Below are 24,330 nucleotides of genomic sequence, written 5' to 3' on the forward strand. Positions count from 1 at the left end.
GGGACGCGGAGTCTCCATTGGCCGTCTTCTCCTCTCACCGAGTCGCCATTGGTCGGAGAAGCTCTCACTCCGCTCCGATTGGCTCTCGCCGTCTCTCGCCGCTCTGTCATTGGCAGACGGGCTCTCGGGCCACCGCACGTCACTCCCTCACCCCACTGCCTCGGCCTTCCGACTTTGTACCCGCCCCTTTCCCCCGCCCTTCCAGCCGCGAGGGAAAACCCTATCAAGTCACTGCCTCTAATTTCCTTCCGATTGGTAGAAACCGGACAAGGGGGCGGGAGCTTTGAGGCCACTCTGCCTGTCGCGATTGGCTGCTACAGCCTCTGTCCCGCCTCCTACTGACTCCCGGCGGTGCCGGAGTCGGGTGGGTTGGCGGCTATAAAGGTGGTGGCAGACGGGAGGCGCCGCGTTCTGTTCATTCACAGCTCGCAGTCTTTCTTCTGCCACTGTCTGTCACGTTTGGGTGAGTGTCCGGAGCGAGGCGGAGGAGGAGAGCTGACGGCTGAGGAGCCGCGGGCAGGCGGGGTGTGGGCCGGACGGAGGCGGTGTCCTTGACTAGGCCCGGAGAGTTTGGGCTGCGGGTCAGGACGAAGGCGTGGACCTTGCCCACGAGGATGGGGCACGGGTGAGTGGGGGACCGTACGGCGCCCCACTTACTGGTGACGTGGAGTCGGCAGGCGCGAATCTGAGGAGGGGGTCGAGGATCCCGGTGGGGCAGGCGAGCGAGTGGAGGGGACCAGAGGGCGAAAGGGCGTTGAGGGCTGAGAGTTCTGATGACATGGTGAGAAGTTAGAGGTGCTGGAGGGGTGTCTGCGACCCCCCAGGAGAGGGCTGGAGAGAGCCTCCTGGAGGAGCTGGGAGTTTTGGGTTACGGGTGGGCGCTGCCGAGGGATGGGCAGAGGTGCCCTAAGTGGAGGTTTGTAGCTTGGCTAGGGGTGTGTCCCGCGGTGCTGCTCATCCCCAGCTCAGGAAACCTCACAGGGTGAAGTAGACGCCATCGGGGACTGGGGCTCTGGACGACTAAGGTCTGCTTGCTTCAAATCTTGCACATCCCTGATTCCCATCTTTTTGCTTCCCTCCTACCTGCCTCCTCATTCGTTTTTTTTTTTTTTTTTAATATGTCCACCTCGCTCCCCACCCGTGGCTTCAGGATCGGCCTTAAGGGGTATCATCGGCAGGCATCCGATCTTACACAACAGTAGGTTTAAGGTTAGACCAAGGACATTTCAAACTCTCAGAAACGTGTCTGTGCTGCCTAGAGCAGGTGTAGAGAGAAAAGATGACTAGCCCACTCTGGGAGATGTGGCGGTGTCCTTGCTGGTGCTGGTCCCTGTGGCCCTGGCCTTACGTGGCCACTCCTGCTGCAGCCCCTCCCTCCTGCGGATGCTCTTGCCAGCCCGTGGGGCGGCTTCATGTGTTTTGATTGCTGCTAATTACACATCTGTTCCCATTTCAGGCATGAATCATGCATGACAAACATGGGCAATATAAACATAAATAAGACAAGTGGAAGTGCTTGTACCCTGGCCCGTGTTTCTCTGAGATGGGGTTAGTTTGTTGGCATGGATTCCATTAGGTGAGAGGCAGTGATTCTTTATAGCTTGATAGACACGCCTCGGAAGTTTGTGTTGTTCACTAAAACTTTGATTTTAAATTTTATTTATTTTTGTGTGGAGACAAGAGAGCAAGGATGGCATAGCTAATTCTGCTTAGAGGGCAAGACTGCCGTCTGTGTATGGCAGACCCTGTTAGATGATTCTTTTTTTCTATGTTTGTACGTTTGCCCTTTAGTTCAATTACATTCTAATTTTAGTCAATCATTACATCCCCTGTGGGGGGGAGGTCTGGAGAGGAGCCATATTTTTGTCAAGTACTCTTTTAGACTGCTTTTACATCTTCTTTATTTTAATTTTTGCAGGAAATGTTTTTTTTTTTTTTCAGATGACATGTAAAATATGGACTTCCTAGGCTCTCTAGGGTGATTTAAAACTTCTATCCTCCAGTGGAACTGGATGGGGTTTTAAAGATTTATTTGTTTTTATTTGAAAAGCAGATTTTTCAGACAGAATGAAAGAAAAAGATACTTTGTCTACTGGTTTACTCCCCAAATGGCCACAACAGCCAGAGCCGAGCTATTCAATCTGAAGCCAGGACAAGAGTCTCCTCTGGACCTCCCACATGGGTACAGGACCCTTTTCCCTGGCCAAAAGCAGGGAGCTGCGTGGGAATGGAGCAGCCAGAACAAATCAGCACCCATGTGGGATCCTGGCACTTGAGCCATTGCGCCATGCCCAAGAATATATTCTTATAATTTTATGTTATTAGTATGAAGTCCAATGTAATAGAAGTGAGAGTCATTTTGTGTATCTCAAGAGGTGGTATAGGTTCTACAAGATTGTGAAACGTGTTAGCTAAATCTAATGAGCACACTAGGACTAGATTCTTATCTGTCCGTCCTAATGTTTGGCATATGTCATTGTCCACTGAGTGTTGTCAGAACAATAGAAGAAAAGTGAATGCTACAGTCTTCGCCTTGGCAGGGGATGAGCTTCTGTGTGAGAGTGTGTGCATGTGGGGATGACTGTGCAGCCGTTGAATATCCTCTTCTGATTCTTTTTGGCCTCCTTATATATTTTAGACTAGGACCTGGGGGCAGTTGAAATCCATCTGCCATTTGCTTTTAACAGTAGCAACAGAGAGACAGTTTCCTGGGTATTTGGTGCCACAGCTTATCTCAAAAATGATGTCTAAAAGAACCTAGTGGTACGGGCTGCTACAGGTACCAGAAACCAAAAGATTGGTCCTTAAGTGTTCAGGGTATGACACCAAATTCGCCTGCTGAAAAAAAAATTGCTATTGCATACTGCCACTCAAGCTCTGAAAGCAGTAAAGTAGGAGTATAGTATTAGATAATGTAGGAGATGCCACGTAATTCATCCTCTATAGAGGATGGGCTGTGAAGGTTTGAATGTCAGTGATGTAACTGTGGCTGAAGTCCTTCACCAGAAAACCATTTGCTGATGAGTTACCTGGAAAGACAGGAAGAAATAGGAACAGAGCCTTGAAATTCGAAGAGTCTCTGATGGGCAGGAACTGGGGTGGGGGTGGGAATGCTAGGGATACCCATCTGTTTTACTTGAAGTGTTCAGCTGGAGAAAGGCTTTCTGAAGTTTTTTGCTTGCGTGATTCTAAGAAGGAAGAATTACCAGCTCATTCTCGAGTTCCTGAATGTCTCTCTGTAACCGTGAAACAGATCAACAGGAGCTTCACGTGGTTTATCCCACACACAAATATGTACTGGGTAAACTTCAGCTAAAGAGGAAACTACTAAGAGGAATTCAGAGCACTGAGCAAACCCCAGAAGAAAGCGCCATTGCATGGTTTGGTTGTCCCTAGGGAGCCTCAAGGTAGTTTCCTCATTCCTTTTAAGAATGTTATTTATTTATTTGCAAGACATAGTTACAAAGAGGGGCATGTGAGAGAGAATTCACTCCCCTCTGATGTTTCATTCCCCCAAATGGCTGCAAAGCCAGGGCTGGGCCAGGTTGAAGCAGGAGCCTGGAACTCCGTCCAGGTCTCCCACATGGGTACAGGGACCTAAGGACCATTTTCCGCTGCTTTCCTAGGTGCATTAGTGGGAAAGCGAACCGGAAGTGCCACAGCTGGGACTGAAAACTAGTACCCATGTGGGATACTGACATTGCCTACGGTGGCTTAAGCCGCTATACTGAAACACCAGCCCTGCTTCCCCCCATTCTTGATTTTTAGTTTTTGCCAAACTCAGATTGCAATTTTGGAGTTTAAACATATTTAGTGGTGACCTGCATGGCTGCTTGAGATGCTTTAATTGCTTCCTGACCAGAAATGTTGCTTTTCTGTATCTGAAAAATCTGTTAAAGACATATTGAAGACCTGCTTTGGGGCTTTGGGGTACTGGTTTGAGTCAATGGAGAGAAACCTAGCAACTGCAGAGAGAAAAGAAAAGCTAGTTCCTCTCTGATTGGCTCTGGCCACATTGCCATTGAGTTCACGTAGTGATCTATGACTTTAAAAGAAGTTCTTATTTGACGTTCCTAGTGCCGGAAGGAGCAAGCCGTGACCGACCTGGAGACTGCGGTTCTCTGCCCTTCACACAGGTATGGCACCTTGGCATGCTGCTGAGGCAAGTGTCTGCGCATGGACGGGGGCGCGTGGCCCTGTCAGAGCTATACTTTATTTTTAAAAACACTGGAGTGCCGTAGTACTTCAGGAGGCTAATTTCATATCTGTTAGTGTTTAATGTATAGAAACGAAAAAGCTGATGTTTGTTCACAAAAAGAGAAGATATAATGTAACGCATAAACCACTCCATCAAAAACAATCCCAGGGCTTTCCAGCTGGGCCCTACAAGATGGCTCCCGCAAAGAGGGGCAGTGAGAAGGGCCAGGCTGGCATCAATGAGGTGGTGAGGTGCACCATCCACATTTACAAGCGCACCCGTGGAGTGGGCTTCAAGAAGCGTGCTCCTTGGTGCTCAAAAAGGTGCATAAGTTTGCCCTGAAAGAGATGGAGACTCCAGATGCGTGCATGGACACCAGGCTCAGCAAAGCTGGCTGGGCCAAAGGGGTAAGGAGCGTCCCACGCCGCATCCATGTGAGATCGTCCAGAGAATGTAGTGAGGATGAGGATTGGCCTGAAAAGCTCTGCACTTGGGTTACCTGTGCACCTGTCACCACTTTCAAAAATCTACAGCCAATGTGAAGGAGAACTAAATAAAGTTGTAAGTCTGCCAAAACAAGCAAAACGATCACAGGGAAGCAAGTTTGGCTGATAGTAATTTTTAAATTACAGCCTCAAAGGGCTCTGGATGAATGTTTAAACTTATATGAAAATGAATAGTCAACGTAAATGTGTTTGAATTGGTGATCTGTTTGTAATGGTGGCTTTCTGGTACTACCATGGAGCACCTCTCCTTCCTTTTTCTGTATATATATATATATATATATATATTTTTTTTTTTTTTGGTGTTGTGATTGCCTATGGCCGTTTATGGTTTTAGAGTAGAAATTAGTAGGGTTTCCTTCATTCAGCTTTCTGCATCATCCGTGTGCTGAGCGGTGGGTACCCAGCATCCAAGGAAGCACAAGGTGCAGTTCTGTTCCCCAGAAGTCTCTTGTCTGGTGTAGAGAAGCTAATCCTAAACAACAGGGAGGAAACTTGGAAGACTTGGAAACAGTATCTTGAGAATGACCAGATGTGCAGTTTATAAAGAGACACATTGTGTGTAGGAGAGGGCAGAGAGCAGAAACAGAGCTCAGTTAGAAGACTGGCACAGCAGTCCTGCACACTGATGCTGAAGTTCCGTTGCCATTCAGCAAGCAGGTGGGGCTCCCCTTGCACCTGCATCCTTGGCTGGTTTTCTGGCCCTGCCTCTTCTCTTGCCCAGCCTCCTTCCATTAGACTGATACTCAGGGCGTCAGACAGCTCCTTTTCCTGACCTTAGGCAAGAAGCACTGAGAACGCGTTGACAAGATTTTCTTATCTTGCTTTGCTGACTTCAGAAATGGAACTTGGAACTCCTTTTGTCCACCAGAGAGGGTAAGGAAAAAAAATTCTCTGGGTACTTTCTTATTGGAAGATTAGGAAGGGCTGCAGAATTAAGATTTTATTATTATTGGAAAGCCAGATATACAGAGAGGAGAGACAGAGAGGAAGATCTTCCATCCGATGATTCACTCCCCAAGTGAGCCGCAACGGGCCGATGCGCGCTGATCCGATGCCGGGAACCTGGAACCTCTTCCAGGTCTCCCACGCGGGTGCAGGGTCCCAAAGCTTTGGGCCGTCCTCGACTGCTTTCTCAGGCCACAAGCAGGGAGCTGGATGGGAAGTGGAGCTGCCGGGATTCGAACCGGCGCCCATATGGGATCCCGGGGCATTCAGGGTGAGGACTTTAGCCACTAGGCCACGCCGCCGGGCCCAATATATAGGTTTTAATACAAACAAAATCTTATTACAAATGTAGTATTTTAAAGAATAACGAAATATCTTCTTAAATTGAGAATGCATAAGCAATTTTTTACCTGTTAGATTTTAAAAAATTGTGTTCTGTTTAGAAAAAAAAATTTTTGATGATAAATAACTATTAATATCAGGATTATTTGGGAATCATGGATTTAACCAGCATGCCGATTCTCTGGCAGGGTAGACGGTACCACAGTGTGAACGTCTCACCTTGTCTTGCCTGCTAATGCAGCCCTGGTCTACTGAAGAGATGGTTTGCGGGCACAGTGCAGGACACAGGGCTAAAGAACAGTTAAAAGTAATAGACTAGGAACTATCAACTCTCCTTCCAAGTGAGAATTGCTTCCTTCATTAGATTGTTGTATTTAGGATTGTTGTATTTAGGACTTCTTTTTTCTTTTGGGAACTGAATAATAGCAGTACATATTTGATCTGCTGGGTAAAGTGTGAAGCATACAGAAATCCAAGATAGGAGGAGAACTTCAGGCACTCGGGCTTAGTTGAAGTGAACAAACTGCTTGGGTACTACCGTAACAAACAGTAACTCGGGTGGTTTTAACCAGGAGACATTGTTTTCTTACAGTTCCAGAGGCTGAAGTCAGTGCCAGCATGGCCAGCTCCTGGTGAGGGTTCTCTTCCTGAATTGCACATGGCTGCCTTCTTGCTGTGTCTCCACACTGCAGACAGACGGGAACAGAGATGGACCTAGGAGAACTCAGATGAACTCTCTTACCAGGGCACTAATCCCATCCTGAGGCTCCAACCTTATGGTTTCATCTGAATCTAGTTACCCCACATAGCCCCCAACTCCAAAAACCATCACACTGAGGGTTACAATACACTGAAATTCACAATGTGTGAATTTCACAATGTGTGAATTTCAGGATGGCATAAATGTTCAGTCTACAATACAGGCTTTTGGAAAGTCGAGCACTGAAAATCCTGGATACTTTCTTCTTCTTCTTCTTTTTTTAATATTTTATTATATTTTTGACAATCTTTACATAGTTGATAGGGTAAAAAGGTTCAAGGGGTATAGGGAAGTGGGTAAGACTATTATTTCCATATTGTTTCCTTCATGTTTAAAGGGGGGTATTAAGGGATAAGGCCCACCCAATTTCCCACCCTCCCCAGTATCCTGGATACTTTCTAAAGAATCAGTGTGCACTATATAGTGCTTCACTACCAATTAAATTAAGATATAATGGTATAGCGCTCTTTTTGGTTTTATCACATGCCATGCTTGCATATTCAGTGAAAAGGAAAATATAACTGAAGAGTCTTAAGGAATTACTGAATTTTCCACATGTAGAATTTACCATTTCTGAATTTTTTTGACACGGAGTTACTGATGTGTAGTTTTCTAGATAACAAATATCCTATGTATCACCAAGTGTTTTAGTGATACAACATCACTTTGAAGAGATCATAAAAGAACAAGAAATGCAAAACCAGCCCACTTTTGACTAGTGCTTAAAGATTTACCTTCCACCCCCTAGACTATGATTTCTAGGGGGTGAAAAGAGTGTTCCCTTATTGTTTCTCAGACTGCTGACTATTGCAGTGGGACTCTTAATTGATGAAATATGATAGTACACAAAATGATAATAAATGCCAAAGATGGTTAGTAATTGTCCGATCAAAATAAGAAAATGGATTGGTTTTAGAAAGGTTTTATTGGTGAAATGAGATCCAGGGCTAGAAAGGATGTGAGAAAGCAGAAACCAACATTTGTGCATTAAATGCCCTTTGGAAAGTCATCTGTTTTGCAATGCTTCTCTGATGGCTTCTACACATTGGTAAGACTCAAGTTAGGTATCTGTAGTCAGGAAATTTTTCTGCACACTTCTTCCACTGCCACTAGACTGGTTTATGAAACTCTCCATAATATAGTGTAACTAGCTGTGTTAAAGTGTTAAGGCTTGTATCTGTATCTGTCTGTTTAGAGTCAGGGAGCATATTCAAGGTGGTTCTTTTTTAGATTTTAATATATTAATGACTTGATGACCTATGTGTACAAAGATATGTTTTATGAGTTAACAGCCTTTCTACTCTAGGTATTCTCATAGGACTTTAGACCTCATATTTGGCTGATAAATTAGTGGTGGATTGGCAAGCACAATAAAAAGTTAGTCCACCTCACCCAAGTAACTCTCACAAACCAAGACCTTAGTTCAATGAAGAGTTGACATTTTTGCCACCTAAAATAACACCATCTGATTATGTCATATCTAAGAAAGAAAATGAATAGTATATGGAAGTGATTCTCTAAAACCAAGGGCTGTGTCACTCTTCAAAGTCTTTATAATACAGTTTCCTCAATACTTACGCCAGCTGGGTTCTAGTTGGAGTGCTGCTGGAAGTACTGTGCTGTTTTGTTGCCTGTGATGGCAGCAGCAGTGAGGGTGGGCTCTGGGTTCCTTTCAGCAGCACAGTGCTAGGACTCCAGTGAGAGTGTGGGCCCACGGCTCTAACTACTCGCATTCACCTTTGTTCTTCAGCCTAGCCCAGCCAACCAGTTTGTAATGATTTCCCCCTGTTAAACCCCTCTCTATTTGAAAAACATAGAATTTCTCCTTTCCTAATCTTTAAAGAAATTAATGCCCTGATGAATTGGTTATACCTGGGCACATAACAATAGTTTTGAGTGGCCAACAGTTTTGTTACTATTGATAAGTGAATCTAGACACTACTAGCCCACTTTTTAATGCCTTGTTAAAAGAGGTGTGGTTTTAAGAGATTATTTAAGATTTATTTATCACACAGCTAACATGTAAATTACTAGTTTCAAATTAATTAATTAATGGTTGGGTTTTTCTGGTTTAAAAGATATGAGATATCTCATAGCTTAGTGATCATTTAGCAGCTACACGTTAGATTGTTAGCTATACTTAGAATATCAGTGTTTAACCCTGATTGATCCTGGAATGTGGATTTTTTTTTTTAGGTGCTGTAGTAGGATAGTATTGTAACAGCAGGCACAACCTTGCACTGGTGAACTCGATAGACTCTTTCATTTTGGCTGTTCTTGCAAGAATTGTTCAGATGAATAAGAAATAAATATATTTGATCTAATACTTGTAAAGATCTATAAAATCAGTAGCTATGAATCATTAGTGTATTTATGCTTGAATTAATTATTTGAGCTTTTTGGGTGATCAAGAATAGTTCAGATGATTCAATTCTGATTTGTCAGCCACATTTTTTTTTTTTTATTACAAAATCAAATGTACAGAGAGGAGGAGAGACAGAGGAAGCTCTTCCGTCCGATGATTCATTCCCCAAGTGAGCCGCAACGGCCAGTGCTGTGCCTATCTGAAGCCGGGAACCATAAACCTCCTCCAGGTCTCCCACATGGGTGCAGGGTCCCAAAGCTTTGGGCTGTCCTCGACTGCCTTCCCAGGCCACAAGCAGGGAGCTGGATGGGAAGTAGAGCTGCTGGGATTAGAACCGATGCCCATATGGGATCCTGGGGCGTTTAAGGCGAGGACTTTAGCCACTAGGCCATGCTGCTGGGCCCAGCCACATTTCTTAATTATCACTGTATTTTATCTTTAAAATGTATTCATTTATTTGAAAAGTAGCGCAAGAGACAGGAATCTCATCTGCTAGTTCATTCACTAAATGCCTACAGCAGCTGGGGCTGAGCCAGGTTAAGTCAAGCTGGAAACTCCATCTGAATCCTCCAGGGCAGGGCCCAGTGCCGCCTCTTCGAATGCCAGGACCTGGATAGGAAGTGGAGCCCCTGCTGCAACACCAGCCAGGTGCTTCCGTATGGAATGGAGGTATCACAAGTGGCGGCCCAGCCACTACCCCTGCCCGTAGAGGAATGTCATTTGAATGTTGTTACCTCTAATCATTCTGTTTTAAATTTAATGATGCCTAATTTTGAAAAAAGTGAAAGCCTTTCTGAAAGTCTGAAATGTTTTTTTGGGTTTTTTTTTTTAAGATTTTATTATTATTGGAAAGCCGGATATACAGAGAGGAGGAGAGACAGAGAGGAAGATCTTCCATCCGTTGTTTCACTCCCCAAGTGAGCCGCAACGGGCCGGTGCGCGCCGGTCTGAAGCCGGGAACCAGGAACCTCCTCCGGGTCTCCCACATGGGTGCAGGGTCCCAAAGCTTTGGGCCGTCCTCGACTGCTTTCTCAGGCCACAAGCAGGGAGCTGGATGGGAAGTGGAGCTGCCGGGATTCGAACCGGCGCCCATATGGGATCCGGGGGCATTCAAGGCGAGGACTTTAGCCGCTAGGCCACGCCGCCTGGCCCTAAAGTCGGAAATGTTAAATGACAATTTTTTATGTACACAACAATTTCTAGTAAACTACATCTCTAAATGTAGTTTCTTTAAAAACTGATAATTTTAAGTGATTATTGAACTCAATGTATGTCTCAATCTTAAACTTGAAAATCAAGATTCTTCTTTTCTGTTTTGTGTCCTAAAGCTCTTTCACCATGCCAGGATCACTTCCACTGAATGCAGAAGGCTGTTGGCCAAAGGATGTGGGGATTGTTGCCCTTGAGATCTATTTTCCTTCTCAATATGTTGATCAAGCTGAGCTGGAAAAATATGATGGTGTGGATGCTGGGAAGTACACCATTGGCTTGGGCCAGGCCAAGATGGGCTTCTGCACAGACAGAGAAGATATCAACTCTCTCTGCTTGACTGTGGTTCAGAATCTTATGGAAAGAAATAACCTCTCCTATGACTGCATTGGGCGGCTGGAAGTTGGAACAGAGACAATCATCGACAAATCAAAATCAGTGAAGACTAATTTGATGCAACTGTTTGAGGAGTCTGGGAATACAGATATAGAAGGGATAGATACAACCAATGCATGCTATGGAGGCACAGCTGCTGTCTTCAATGCTATCAACTGGATTGAATCTAGCTCTTGGGATGGTATGTTCTATGCTTCTGTTTCCCCCTTCCCACACACACAAAGCCTCTCCTTGAGGACAGAGGGACCAAATGACCTTTAAATTAATGCCTCATGTATATTTAAACTAACTCTTGTTCAAATAGATTCAGAAAGATAGCTGTGACTTTCAGCTTAGCTGAATTGAGAACTGATTGTCCTAACCTAAAGGACAAATGGTCTATTAAAAATTTAGTTGAGGCCTTTTTTTAATCAAAGATGGGGAAAGCTTGTCCTAGGGAAATTACAATACACTTCAATTTACATGTCGGATGTTTGTACTTTGACATCTTGTGAAATAACAAAAAAAAATATTTTTCAGGTCGATATGCCTTGGTGGTTGCAGGAGATATTGCCATATATGCCACCGGAAATGCCAGGCCTACAGGTGGAGTTGGGGCTGTTGCTCTACTGATTGGGCCAAATGCTCCTTTAATTTTTGAGCGAGGTAAGTGTTTGATAACTTTTTTGAAATTAGCACAAATATATGGAGAAACTTAAAAATAGAAACAAGCTACCTTTCCCTGAGTGTTCATTCAGTACAGGTGAAAGCTGCTTACTGCTCTGTGTGTGTGTGTTACTGTATTGAGTGTACACGGCAGTTGTTTGAGATGGTTGGCCTCATCTCCCCTTCATGGAGAAGTAAAATGGGATAAAGTAGGGCTTAATTCTTAAGCAACAAAGTAGTAATTTGCCTATAGTCGCCGACAAGTTTAACTTGTCTTCATTCAGTGAAGCAACTGATCTCCCAGTTAGATTTATGAAACTCAATGAGAAGTTGGTTTTCCAAAGGAGTCTTAGGATTGTCTATGGTTGTTTCATTTTAATTATTTGTTCTTCATGTTGCAATTTCCATGCTTACAAACTAGTGAAAGCTGACTAGATAGTTAAGAAAAATCTTTGAATAATATAGTATTTCTGCTAAATCATCATGAAGCAGAAATAAGTGAACATTTCCTTTTTTGGTTTACCAGGGCTTCGTGGGACACACATGCAGCATGCCTATGACTTTTACAAGCCTGATATGCTCTCTGAGTATCCAATAGTTGATGGAAAACTCTCTATACAGTGCTACCTCAGTGCATTAGACCGCTGCTACTCTGTCTACCGGAAGAAGATCCGTGCCCGGTGGCAGAAAGGTGGGTTCTGCCAACTCCCCTTGGTTTTGGTATCTGCTGAAGGCAGTGCTGGTTGTCTGAGAGGCTGCTTTGTGGGTATCCTTCATTGCTACCCCGTATCATTTCTTCCTCATTTACCATGCAACATTTTCTTAGAGTTCCTGCTACTGCGTTAGAACAAGAGTAAGTTGGAAATGATACGTATCTCTGAAAAACTACTACTTATTTGATTTGTCCCTTGTAGGAAAAGTTAAAGGGCAAAGAAAATAGCTTGAATTTTCTTTTCATTTGCTGAAGGCTTTAGTTTGTAAGTGTGATATGGAGAAAGGTGTAATAAAAAAGTTTCTGAAGAGATCTCCTTCCCCCAACAATGTTTGTACTTGATCTTTGAATTGGATTTGTTTTTTTAGTGTTGGTGTTAATTTCAGTCTTTAGCTCTTTTATAGTTATTGAGACACTGAAATGGACAGTGTTTGAATTAATACTGTTCTAATACACAGTGCTATAGAAAATATGCTTTTTCCATAGTCCAAGTTTTTAGAGTTTGTCAGAGGCTCAAAGTAGTATTTATATAACATCAAGAAAAAAGCATAGTGTGAATAAGAAATTCCCTTGGACTTTTCTTTCAGAGGGAAATGATAAAGATTTCACCTTGAATGACTTTGGCTTCATGATCTTTCACTCGCCATACTGTAAACTGGTTCAGAAATCTCTAGCTCGGATGTTGCTGAACGACTTCCTTAATGACCAGAACAGAGATAAGAACAGTATCTACAGTGGCCTGGAAGCCTTTGGGTAAGAGGAACTTCCCCCTTCTGCACTACATTCTCTTTCACCTGATAAACTATTGGTACAGACTTGCAAGGATGTTGGAAGTCATTCAGTCTAATCCTAATCCATTTATCTCCCCTGTGAAAGAAACGCCTCCCAGAGAGTTCCCTAGTTATTTCTACCCAAGATTTTGTGCTTTTCTTCTTTTAGTACTATAACTGCTTGTGGGCTCCAGTGGCCTCTGAAGGCCTGGTCCCCACACCCATCCTGCGCATTACCACTGTTCAAGTCTGCCTTCATTCTCCAGACATCTTTTCTTGCATGTTGGGCTCCTTAGTATGCTATACATGTCAAGTTCATTCTTTTTCTCCCCATCTGTGTCCCTTCTCTAGCCAATAAAACTTTTTTCTGCTTTTAAAACTTAGCTTCTAGAATATCATGACATTTCCAACTAAATAAACATTATTATGTTCTGTTTGTTACAAAACCTGTATTAAGTAAAAAACCTTGAAGGATGGCCATTACGTAATAGTTAAGATGGTTTTTGGAACACCTGGATTTGAGTTGCAGCTCCTCCCACTTGCTCATGCAGGCCCCAGCTTGAGTTTTCCCAGCTCCTGGCTTTAGCCTAGCCCATCCACAAGCTTTGCAGGCTTTTGGAGAATAAACCAACAATTGGGAGGTCCCTGTCGCTCTGCCTTTCACATAAAGAGAACAAGGAAGTGATGGGAATCAGGAAAGAAAGAAGGAATACAGTGGGGGAGATCTCATGCAGAACTTTTATGTCATCCAGGTTAATTATGATGCTGCTCTTTAACTTGATTAATGATAAAAACAGAACCATAATACATTTATAAAGGCTCACTAATACAAAAATGCATTCTTTGAACACTGTGAAATTGTCGATTTTAATAACTTTCAGGGATGTTAAATTAGAAGATACCTACTTTGACAGAGATGTGGAAAAAGCGTTTATGAAGGCTAGTTCTGAACTCTTTAATCAGAAAACAAAGGCCTCCTTACTGGTATCAAATCAGAATGGAAATATGTATACATCTTCAGTATATGGTTCCCTTGCTTCTGTTCTAGCACAGTAAGTATGAATCCCAATTATTTAACTCTCTTTGTTTGGTTATATTACATTTCTAAGACCAAATCCAAGACAGATTTCCAAATTCAGATGTCAGGCCTGTTGGTGATGATCAGATTGTCTTTGGGTTGTCTTCAGGTTCCCTGAATTGCTTTGGTCCTTTAACTTGCAGGATGTGGGGCTTGAGGTTAGGGCTCTGTGAGAAGCAGTTCATGATTTCATGTTGATTTTCCTCTTCATGATTTTCTTCTTCGACCTGAGGTTGAGCCATAAATCCCTGGTTCACAAAGTAACTTGGATTTTTATGATATTATAAGATAAATATACCCCATGATTCCCACAGTCTTTTGCTTACTATATTAAAATCTTAGATCCTTAAGAATTTTAAGTTAGATTTCTACATTAAACCATAGTTAAGTATTTTGATTCCTTTTATAAGATGACTTTTCATACATTGTGTCATCACCCGACACAGGTACTCACCCCAGCAGTTGGCAGGGAAGAGGATTGGCGTGTTCTCCTATGGTTCTGGTCTGGCTGCCACTCTTTATTCTCTGAGAGTTACCCAGGATGCCACACCAGGTAAGTGCTGAACCAGCTGGAGTGTACTGAGATCCTGCTGGGATGAGGTCTATTCAGTAAGCTTTTCCAGGGAGCACTTGAATATATTCCATGGACCAATCATTACAATATTTTAATCTTACTCTTCATTGCTTCGACATAACCATATTTGTAATTCCTTTCTCCCCTTCCTCATGATTTATTTTTGTATTTGAAAGGCAGAGTTACAAAGAGAGAAAGCCCTTCCATCTGCTCGTTTTCCTCTCCAAATGGCCACAATGGTGGGGGCAGGGCCGGGCGAAGCCAAGAATTCCTACATGGGCGCAGTAGCCCAAAGATGTGGGACATTTGTTGGTGCTTTTCCAGGCACATGTCAGGGAGCTAGATGGGAAGTGGAGCAGCCAGAGCTTGAACCAGCACACATGGAATGTTGGCATCACAGCTGATGGGTTAACCCACTACACCAGGATGCTCATCGCTATGTTTTCACTTTATGTCCTAGAAATCTACTTTAATTCGCGTTCCTTCTTGAGCAGGAAGGAACAAAAACATAGACAAGGGTCTAGTGCGATAATGTAGTGGCTGGATCCTCACCTCACGTGCGCCGGAATCTCATGTGGGTGCCTGGTCATGTCCCAGCTACTCTGTTTCCCATCCAGCTCCCTGCTTGTGGCCTGGGAAAGCAGTAGATGATGGCCCAGGGCCCTGGGACTGTGCACCTGTGTGGGAGACCCGGAAGAGGAAGTTCTTTGTTCCTGACTTCAGATTGGCTCTGTTTGAGCTATTGCGGCGTCTTAGGGAGTGGGATCAGCAGATGGAGGATCTTTCTGTTTCTCCTTCTCTCTGTGTATCTACCTTTCCAGTAAAATTAAATATAAATAAATAAATAAATAAATAAATAAATAAATAAAGCCCCAAAACTATAGACAAAATCTAATGAAAATCAGCATTGCCTTAGAATTATAGATTGGCTGTACATTTAGTTTCAAATCCCACCTGTTTGCTAACTTGACTATTGGTTGGCAATGAACAAGTGTCGCATCAGAGGCCCTAGGAACCTATGCCAGATAAATGCTGTCTTGCATTTTAACTGAACAGCAGTAGTGGGTTTGCAATAGTTCTAACACAAAGGACAAGTTTATTTCATTCAGTTTTCTTTGGAACATACTGCTTTTAGTCTCACTGTTGGAATTGTCTACTGTCTTAGGGTCTGCCCTGGATAAAATAACAGCAAGTTTATGTGATCTTAAGTCAAGACTTGACTCAAGAACTTGCGTGGCACCGGATGTTTTCGCAGAAAACATGAAGCTCCGAGAGGACACTCATCACTTGGGTAAAAATACCAAGTTCTATTTCAGTCGACCCAGAAGCTTGTTGGAAGGCTATGAGAACACTAAATGTGCTTACATATAAAGCGATAGCAACGCTTTATCTGTTTAGCACTAACCTAGTATTAGTGAAAATTGCAGGGAAATACAAAGCTTCTTGAGTTTTATTACCAAACGAGTTGTATTTCATAACTAATCTTTTGTATTCTTGCCTTTACTTCAGCCAACTATATTCCCCAGTCTCCAGTAGATTCGCTCTTCGAAGGCACGTGGTACCTTGTCAGAGTGGATGAGAAGCACAGGAGAACGTATGCTCGGCGCCCCTTTCCAAATGACGACACTCTGGTTGAGGGAGGAGGGCTTGTCCACTCGAGCACAGCTACTGAGGTAAACAGTCTACCAGTTAGCCTGACTCTTCAGCAGGGTAGGAAGTTCCTATCCACAAATCTCAACACTTTAGGAAATCTAATTGAAATCTAGTTACATAAAGGAGTAAATTGAAAAAATCTGGAGCAGGAGATCTGGGATTAGAGTTCCACTGTAGAAAGTGCGGGGCAAATACTAGACTCTATTAATAATGCCAGATTTTAGAGGACGCCTGAGCCACAGAGGGGGCACATCTGTGGTGGTGTCTCAGTGGGGAGCAGGCATGGCTGGCAGTGTGTGATGCCCCTCACGTGGCATCTGACTGCATTGTAAACTTTGTCTCCACAGTGTCAAGCAACGACAGGAGTGGGTGTTCTGCATTCCTTTGCAGTTCGGCCCTTCATGCAGTCTCTTTGGAATCTGTACAGCATTTGAGACTGATAAATGATTCTGTTCCCAGTTGAGAGACAAAGCTGCAAGAAGTTAAATTTCTTGCCCATGATCACAGCTGATAACTGTGAAACTAGGTCAGACTGAGAAGTTTATAAGCTTGAATTATGTTTTCTGTGTGTCACAATTGTGGTAAGTGCATAGACTTGCTGCTTACTATTACATAAATTAAGTGGCAAGTCAGGTCAGTTGAGTTGAGCTGTGTGTAGTAGGTCTTTGGGACCTTCCTCCTGGCCACATTTACTATAAGGTATAGAATGGAGACTTAATGTATATTTAGTGTAAATGCCTCTAACCCTGCCTTTTATGATGAATCACAACAACCAACAGTTTTTCCCTTCCATTTTAGCATATTCCAAGTCCTGCCAAGAAAGTGCCAAGACTCCCTGCCACAGCAGCAGAACCCGAGGCAGCTGTCATTAGCAATGGGGAACACTGAGACACTCTGAGATGCTCAAGACTTCTGTGTGGGCTTTGGGGTGGGGGTGGGGTGTGGGACTGGCTCCAGGAATGGGGCTTCTGGGGACAATTTTAAAGGATTACATGACTCTTCAATTTTTCTGTGACTGACTTGGAGCCTGGAAAGCTCTAGTGTTCTTGGGGAAGTCTCTTTGCCCAATTTGCTCTGTGCTTCCTGTTGCGGTCTGGCCAATGCTATGTGTCCTCAAATGATGTTAAGGGCTCTGTGAAGACGTCATACCTCTTTGGGCATTTGTTGCATGAAGTTTAGATTTTAAACATGGTATAACCAATCGTGTGCTTCTGTAAGAAAAAAGAGGCACTAGTCTCCGATTAAAACCTTTTTCTTTTTTTAATGTATAAGAATTTTATACTTTGGACAAACCAGATTACTGAAAGAACCTGCAATTTGTGAACAACTTTTCTAACTTAGGGAGTGTGGTCTTAAAAAAATGCGGTATGCACTAACCCTGTTTGAAACTGGCAAAACAAACCTGCTTTTGGGGAGTAATACCTATAAATCCTAAAGGGGAAAAAATGTTGGAATAATAGCACTGTTTTGGGGATCTGGAATGTTGCCTTAGGTCCAGGCCAACAGCGACACACATCATGGTAATGCCGTCTGAACAGAGCGTTGCTGGCAGTGAGCAGGCTTCGGGTGGAGAAGCATGGTACATTTGGGAGCCATGGTTACAGCTGGGCAAATGCTCATGGATTCACCGAGCAGCGGCAAGAAGGTCCTGGGGGTGAGAGGAGGACGTTTGTTGTTGAAGCCCTGCTTCGTACCTTATAAATGAGATATTTTTTCTGGCTGCTTTTTCAAAAACGAAATGGAAGAAGGGGCATTATTAGGTTACTTTTGATGCTTCAGTGTTAAAAACTCAGCTTAAAGACTGACAACCTAAATTCATGAAAGGTATAGCGTTATTTTTTTCTTTTTTCTTTATTTTGTGTGTGTGTGTCTGCTCAATAAGAAGTACAACTGAAGTTTTTACATAATCTTACTAGACAAAAATATTGCACTTCAAGTTCTGGAAGTAGGATTTATAAAGCATTTTCTCAGACTTTCACCTTAAAAAAAAAAAAAACTACAGGAACTACCCCAAGGGCTGAGTAAGATGGGTCACGCGGTTTTGTAGATCTTTCTGGTGCTGAGCCATGACATGAGCCTTATAGACTGTAAAATAGATAGTTGGAACTAATGTACAGAAGCAAATTTTTTAAACTTTATTCGCTATTAAATTCTGTGAAGTTTCAGTTATCTAAAATAAGCATACAAAAATATGTAATGTTTCAGATTGCAAGTTATTATGTAATGTAGTGTTTGTAAAATACTCTTGTCTAATATGAACTAGTAGTGTTCTGATTTGTACAGTCATAATTTGTTAAGGTGAGTTCATTTTAATATACACTGATGTAGAGTAATAATGTGAGTTCAGATTTAAAGGATGGTGGGGAAATGATGCATGTGATAGTTTTGCAAGCATTGGGAGTTCAGTGGGTTTTGAAAGGAGTAATTTAAGTTTTGGGTGCCAGAACATGGGTTTTCTCAGTGTCCATTGCCGGCAATGGGCGGGCCTGGTGATACTGGCACGGCATTATCCCTACACCTTACTGGCAAGGTGAATAACTTTGAAATAAAGTTTTAGAGAAATATTTTGGAGGTTTGAGTGTTCTTTTCCTTCTAGAACTAACTATAGAAAAGGAGTTGGCTAACAGACTTTTTAAACATTTTAGTTCACTTATTTCCATTCATTTATGAAACATGTGAAGACCTGATGTAAGCAAGACACTCAGCTTTGCTTGTCCCAGAAGTAAAAGACAAGAAGGATATATATAGTTACCTTACAGAATTAGTCATTTTGTATGTAGGAATTTATACTGATAACTTAGTAGTAAGCTTCTAACAAATTCTAAAGTTACGTGATAAAGATTTAGAGACTATGTTGCAAAATATGTATGGTAAGTTACCGTGTTTTCCTTAAAATCCTAAGGCTTGGCAATTAAAGAAAAGCAAATAGAGAACTGCCTACTGCCAGCCACAGCAGGCAGGAGTGTAGAGGGTCCCAACTACTACGCCAAGGCAGCAGCCAAACGCCAGCACGGTTCCATCAGATCCCTGGTTCATCTCACCACGGGGTGAACGTGCACATTGTGGTTTTGGCTAGTTGATAGCCAGCTGTTTGGCTATTTGGGTAATAGCTGCTGTCAGGAGCCGGGGGAAGTAGGTGTGCGTGAGTGCATCTTGAGGGTGCTGGGCCAAGGGAGTTGAGGAAAAGGCAGACAAGGGAGATCTGATTACCAAGCAAGCATTCACCTGTGATTTAGACTGAAGGCCACCTGAGGCTGGTCCTGTATGGCAGGATGGCTGCTAAGGCTTGGACAAAATTCAAATAGTATTTAGGAGTATTTAGCAGTATTTAGGAAGGTTCCAGGAGGTGTGAGATAGAACAACCACCTAACTCTGCTCCCCTAGAAAGACATTGCCTTCATAATACAATGGAGGATATACTGATGGGGTGGATGTTGTGGTATGGTGAGTTTGGAAACCATTTTCAGGGGCCAGTGTAGTGGCTCAGCAGGCTATCCTTCTGCATGCAGAGCCAGCACTCCATAAGAGTGCCAGTTGTAATCCTGGCTGCTCCACTTCCTATCTAGTTCCCTGCCTACTGACTTGGGAAGCTTCAGAGAATGGCCTGAGTCCTTGGGGCCATGTATGGGAGACCCAGAAGAAGCTCCTGGCTTCTAGCTTCAAATTATCTCAGCTCTAGCTATTGTGGCCATTTGGGGAGTGAACCAGCAGATGGGGGATCTTTCTGTCTCCTTTCTGTAAATCTGCCTTTCCAATAAAAGAAGCCATTTCCTATGTAGCTCCATACTAATGTGCCCGGGAAGGCAGTGGTAAATGGCCCAATTACCTGGGTCCCTATCACACACATAGGAGTCCCAGGTGGGATTCTGGGTCCCTGGCTTCTGTCTAGCACAGCCTGCACACTGTGATCATTTGGGGAGTATGCCAGCAGATGGACGCAGTCTGTCTCTGCTGCTGCATGCTCAGTGGTGCTGCCCAGTGCAGGCAGGGATTGACGGGGAAATGCCGTGAACTTGAGCATTCCCTGATCAGCGGAGATGAGATTCTAGAATGGCAGAGGGCAAGGTGATATAACGGATAGTAAAACCGAAGTGTCTGAGTGACGTGCCCTGTAGGTATTGGTGACAATGGCTAATAGATTTATGACGTTCTCAGACAGCTGTCTGGCATTAGCCAAAACACAGAGAAAGCAAGCAAGCTGGTGAGCAGAAGACAGGCAAACTGTCCCAATGGGAGAGTCGTGGTTCCCAAGCCACAATTTACAGATCTGTGCACCATGAAGAGATGAGCTGGTCTTGAAAGAAATGGTGTGTAAAATAGGTATAGTGGAAGTTTTCAAAGCTGTTAGGTACTGTTATGGCTTTATGTGTAGTTGGGCTCTTAGGAACTAGGTGATGGAGTTCTGGCCAAAGTCATCTGATAATACACTCCACCTTGCAATTATTCCTCCAGTTTCATGCACATATCTGCGGTGAATGTATTTAGACTCCCTATCTGGTGGAGAAGAGCCACATGGAAGCTACTCACTGGCCATGTTGCTGGACTGTAGCACTCACATGCAGAACCTCAGCTATCAGTGCCACCAGGAACAGTCTTTTTAAGAGACAGTGTACTCCCATTGCTGGCTCACTGTCCCAATGTCCACAACAGCTGGCAGGAGGCCAGGCTAACACTGGGAACCAGGACCTCGGTCTAGATCTGTGTGCCACTGAGTGGCAGGCACCCGGGGAACTCAAGACCTCCCTGCTGCTTTCCAGGACCTGTATTAACAGGAAGGTGGAAATGGAGAGAAGAGCTGAGTATCAACCCCAGGTATTCTCGCTAGGGCTAAGCACCCCCAACGTGAAAAATCCTGAGGGATGTAAGATTTTAAGAGAGAATACATCTTAATCTCACTTAATTTACCATCTCCTGAAAAAAAAGTTGAATAAGAATGATGATGGACTACTGCGATCGCAGGTGTGCCTGCCATGCCGGATGTGTATCTATAGAAGCCTCTGGCACCTGGTATGTGGCTATTGATTAGGCAAATGCATTCTCAATTTCCATCAGAAATCAAGGCCAAAAGGAGTTAAAGAACAGGAATTTGGCCTAGTTATTAAGATACTGCTTGGGACATCCACGTCCCATTAGGGTGGCCTGGGTTTGAGTCCTGGTTCCACTCCAGATTCTGACTTCCTGCTAAGACATTTGTACCAGAGTGTAGACGATAAACTCGGAACAATGCTGGCATGCCTCATTGATGAAGTGTTTAGAGAGCCAAGGAGCTGAGATATGTCTGAATGTTCCTTCAGGAAAGGACAACTTTTTTCACCTTCTCCATCTTCATACTAAGAAACATAAGAGTCAGTTTTGGAAGTACATACTCTGTTCTTGGCAGATTCCTCCAAACCACTCATCAGAGATGCTACTTTGAAGAAGACCGCACAAAAGAAATATCATGGGAGTTTCAAGCTGCAATGTCAACTGATGTGATACTCAGGCCAGGTACATGCATTTAAGAATCCAGTGTGATTGTGGGCCAGCTTCAGTAGAAGGTTACAGCACAGCCCTGTAGGATCCTGGAGTAAGGCTGTGTTATCTGCAAGAGATTTGCTCATTCTCCTGATGAGCAATTGGAACCTAGAACCTAAGCACTGGATTATGGAATCTGGAGGGATCGGGTATATGGAATTGCCATGCCTTCCCAGATCCATGGAGTCATAGAAGCAGATGGGTATAGCAATGACTCATTCTTATTGGAACTGAATCTACTCAGGATACATTTTACCCTTCCTGCCTCCAAAACTATGATGCTAAAACATAGCAAATACCTGACTCATGGTTTTGGTCTCTCCAATCACATTGCTTCAAGGACTACTCCTAAAGGAGGTGGAGCAATGGGCACATGCTTGCAGAATGTCCTCACCTTACTGTATGTGGTAGATGCAGGTGGCATTAACAGAACAATGGAATGGCTCAGGTTAGGCACGAGACAGGAGCCTGTAGACTTATTGCTGTATGTGTTTAACAATGGCTGATGTAGAGGCAGGAGTTGTGGTGCAGCACGTTAAGCTGCTTCTTGTGACAGCTGCATCCCATATCAGAGTTCCTGGGATAGAATCCCACCTCCACTTGTGATCCAGTTTCTTGTTAATGTGCACCTTGGGAGGAAAAGATGATAGGTCAAGTCCCTGCAATCCCTGTGGGAGACAAGATTGAATTCCAGGTTCCTGATTTCATCCTGAACCAGTCTTCTGGCTGTTGGCAGGAATTAAGGGGGATGAACCAAGTGAACCATTAGATGTATGGAAGACCTCACTTTCTCTCTTTCCTCTCCCTCCTCTCTGCCACACATATAACCCCCTGCTTTTCAAACAAATAAAAATTTAAAAAAAAAAATCATGGCTGATACATGTCCCCTATCGTTAAAATAACGGATCTAGGAACCAATAGGTAGAAAGAGGACTGACCTCTCAACATCTCGATATTGACTCTCTTCAAGAGTTTGTACTATGCTTACCTACACCCCAGGCCCAGCTAGACAGACTAGGGAGTCGATCCCTTGGGCTCCTGAGGCTAAGGGCAAGCAGTCAGAGAAAAAAAACACGTTTTATGCTGATTGGGATTACCGACTCTGATTATTGTAAGAAACTAAAAAAGCATGATATGTATGAAACCTGAAGGAGTCATTGATCTGTTAACTTTGGACCTCGAGATATGGGTGAAGACGGAATTATAGCCTGACCACTAAGGACTCAGATAGGACAGGTCTGGGTCACATCATCCAATCCAGACTAGCTGAGATGCTGGCCAAAGGCAAGGGAAATTGAGAATGAGTGATGAAGGCGGGAAGGCCAGGTCCTGTTCAAATCTCAGGGCCAGCTACAGTAACGCCTGGAATTCAGTGGTCTCCAAGTGTGACCCCTGAAAGCATTGCATTACCTTGGAACTTGTTAGTAATGTAGATTATTGAGTCCTACCCCCAGTGTACTCAATACAAAACTATGGGTGTGTTTGGGCACCTTAGTTTGGTTTTAAAGGCCTTTGCTAGATTGTGAAAATAATTTGGTTCCCCAACATATGAAGATGCTTCACCCCCAAAATCACAAGTTAGTGGTACTGGCACTGGGTATACTTGGTCCGGCTGTGATGTTTAGGAGGTCCTATATCATTAGAGGTGTTGAGAGATGGGTTTCTTGGTTTGCCATGTGATCCTTCAACATCCACGACCCGCAGCAGTTGGGGTTGCCTGACCTTGAACTGTGAATCTCCAAAACCATAAACTGAAATAAACTGTTCCTTCACTGTGGCAGGAATTTTGGCAAGGAAAGCTAATATGACCCTCCAGGCGATTCTGATGCTTTTGAGCTTGAGAGTTATTCCTGCAGTTCCTGGACTCAGTTGCATGAAGCCCTTCCAGGTCCCACTCTCAGAATGAATGCACTCAATAGAGGGTGGATTTGAGTAGAGCCAGGGTGTCATGGGCCATATAGAATGGTCCTGGAGCCCACCTCAGGTCTCTCCAGCCACACTATTTCCTCTAGACAATGGGGCAGTGATCACTTCCATGCAAGTTTGGAAAAGCCTGGTGCACGTCCTGTAGATTGTCTTGTCTCAGGTCAATGCTGTTAACCTTTTCCATCTTGCCCCAATATAACTCAGGCATGAAGGCGCAGGAAGCACAAGGAACTCATGCAGCATCAACACAGGATAATCTGGAAATACAGACGGAGCCATGAGCTACTCTTGACCAACAGTGAAGAGGAGTAGGTGGATAAATGTTCTCTCCTCTCACACCCTGGGCAGACACTTGAGATGTGTTTCACAAGGTTCTTTAATGGATCCTGCAGGCCCAAACACCAGTTATAGTGACACGGGCCAACTTGATAACTTGCCTTTGTACTGCCTTTCCCTATTTCCTTTGTCTCTCACATCTCTGCCTAGGGGTCACTTCCCCAGTAAACTACCTCATAGGGAAGCATTTGTCTTAGCCTGTACTTGGCAGCGGGGGGAAACCCAATCTAAAACTCCTAGCGTCATGGAATGTCTTGGCATTTCTGAAGAGTTGCTCATGGCACACAGCACTCCTTGACTAGACACTTCTTGATTGCACGAATGAGTGCTAAAGTTTGAGAATAACAAAAAGCCCAACACATCAGAATGGAATTGGAGCTCATAGGCATTTAAAGGGAAAG

At 43.7% G+C, this 24,330-nt stretch overlaps 1 protein-coding gene and 1 pseudogene across 5 annotated transcripts; both read left to right on the forward strand.

Moving 5' to 3' along the window:
- Positions 1-438: 438 nt before the first annotated feature.
- On the forward strand, positions 439-18,717 carry HMGCS1 (3-hydroxy-3-methylglutaryl-CoA synthase 1). Of its 5 annotated transcripts, none has more exons than XM_004583684.3 (11): positions 439-463; positions 4,078-4,136; positions 10,445-10,902; positions 11,241-11,366; positions 11,893-12,057; positions 12,666-12,831; positions 13,730-13,900; positions 14,373-14,479; positions 15,666-15,791; positions 16,010-16,173; positions 16,952-18,717. In XM_004583684.3, exons 3-11 carry the CDS (start codon positions 10,455-10,457, stop codon positions 17,039-17,041), a joined length of 1,563 nt encoding a protein of 520 aa, XP_004583741.2. In that variant the 5' UTR covers positions 439-463; positions 4,078-4,136; positions 10,445-10,454; the 3' UTR covers positions 17,042-18,717. The 5 variants fall into 5 exon arrangements, with proteins under 5 accessions (XP_004583741.2, XP_058536202.1, XP_058536201.1 ...); XM_058680219.1 differs by lacking the exon at positions 439-463 and adding an exon at positions 639-659; XM_058680218.1 differs by lacking the exon at positions 439-463 and adding an exon at positions 1,481-1,576.
- Positions 4,151-4,769, forward strand: LOC101523755 (large ribosomal subunit protein eL31-like; annotated as a pseudogene).
- Positions 18,718-24,330: the final 5,613 nt, after the last annotated feature.

The sequence above is a fragment of the Ochotona princeps genome, chromosome 23 (assembly GCF_030435755.1).
Source record: "Ochotona princeps isolate mOchPri1 chromosome 23, mOchPri1.hap1, whole genome shotgun sequence".
Classification (NCBI taxonomy): Eukaryota; Metazoa; Chordata; class Mammalia; order Lagomorpha; family Ochotonidae; genus Ochotona; species Ochotona princeps.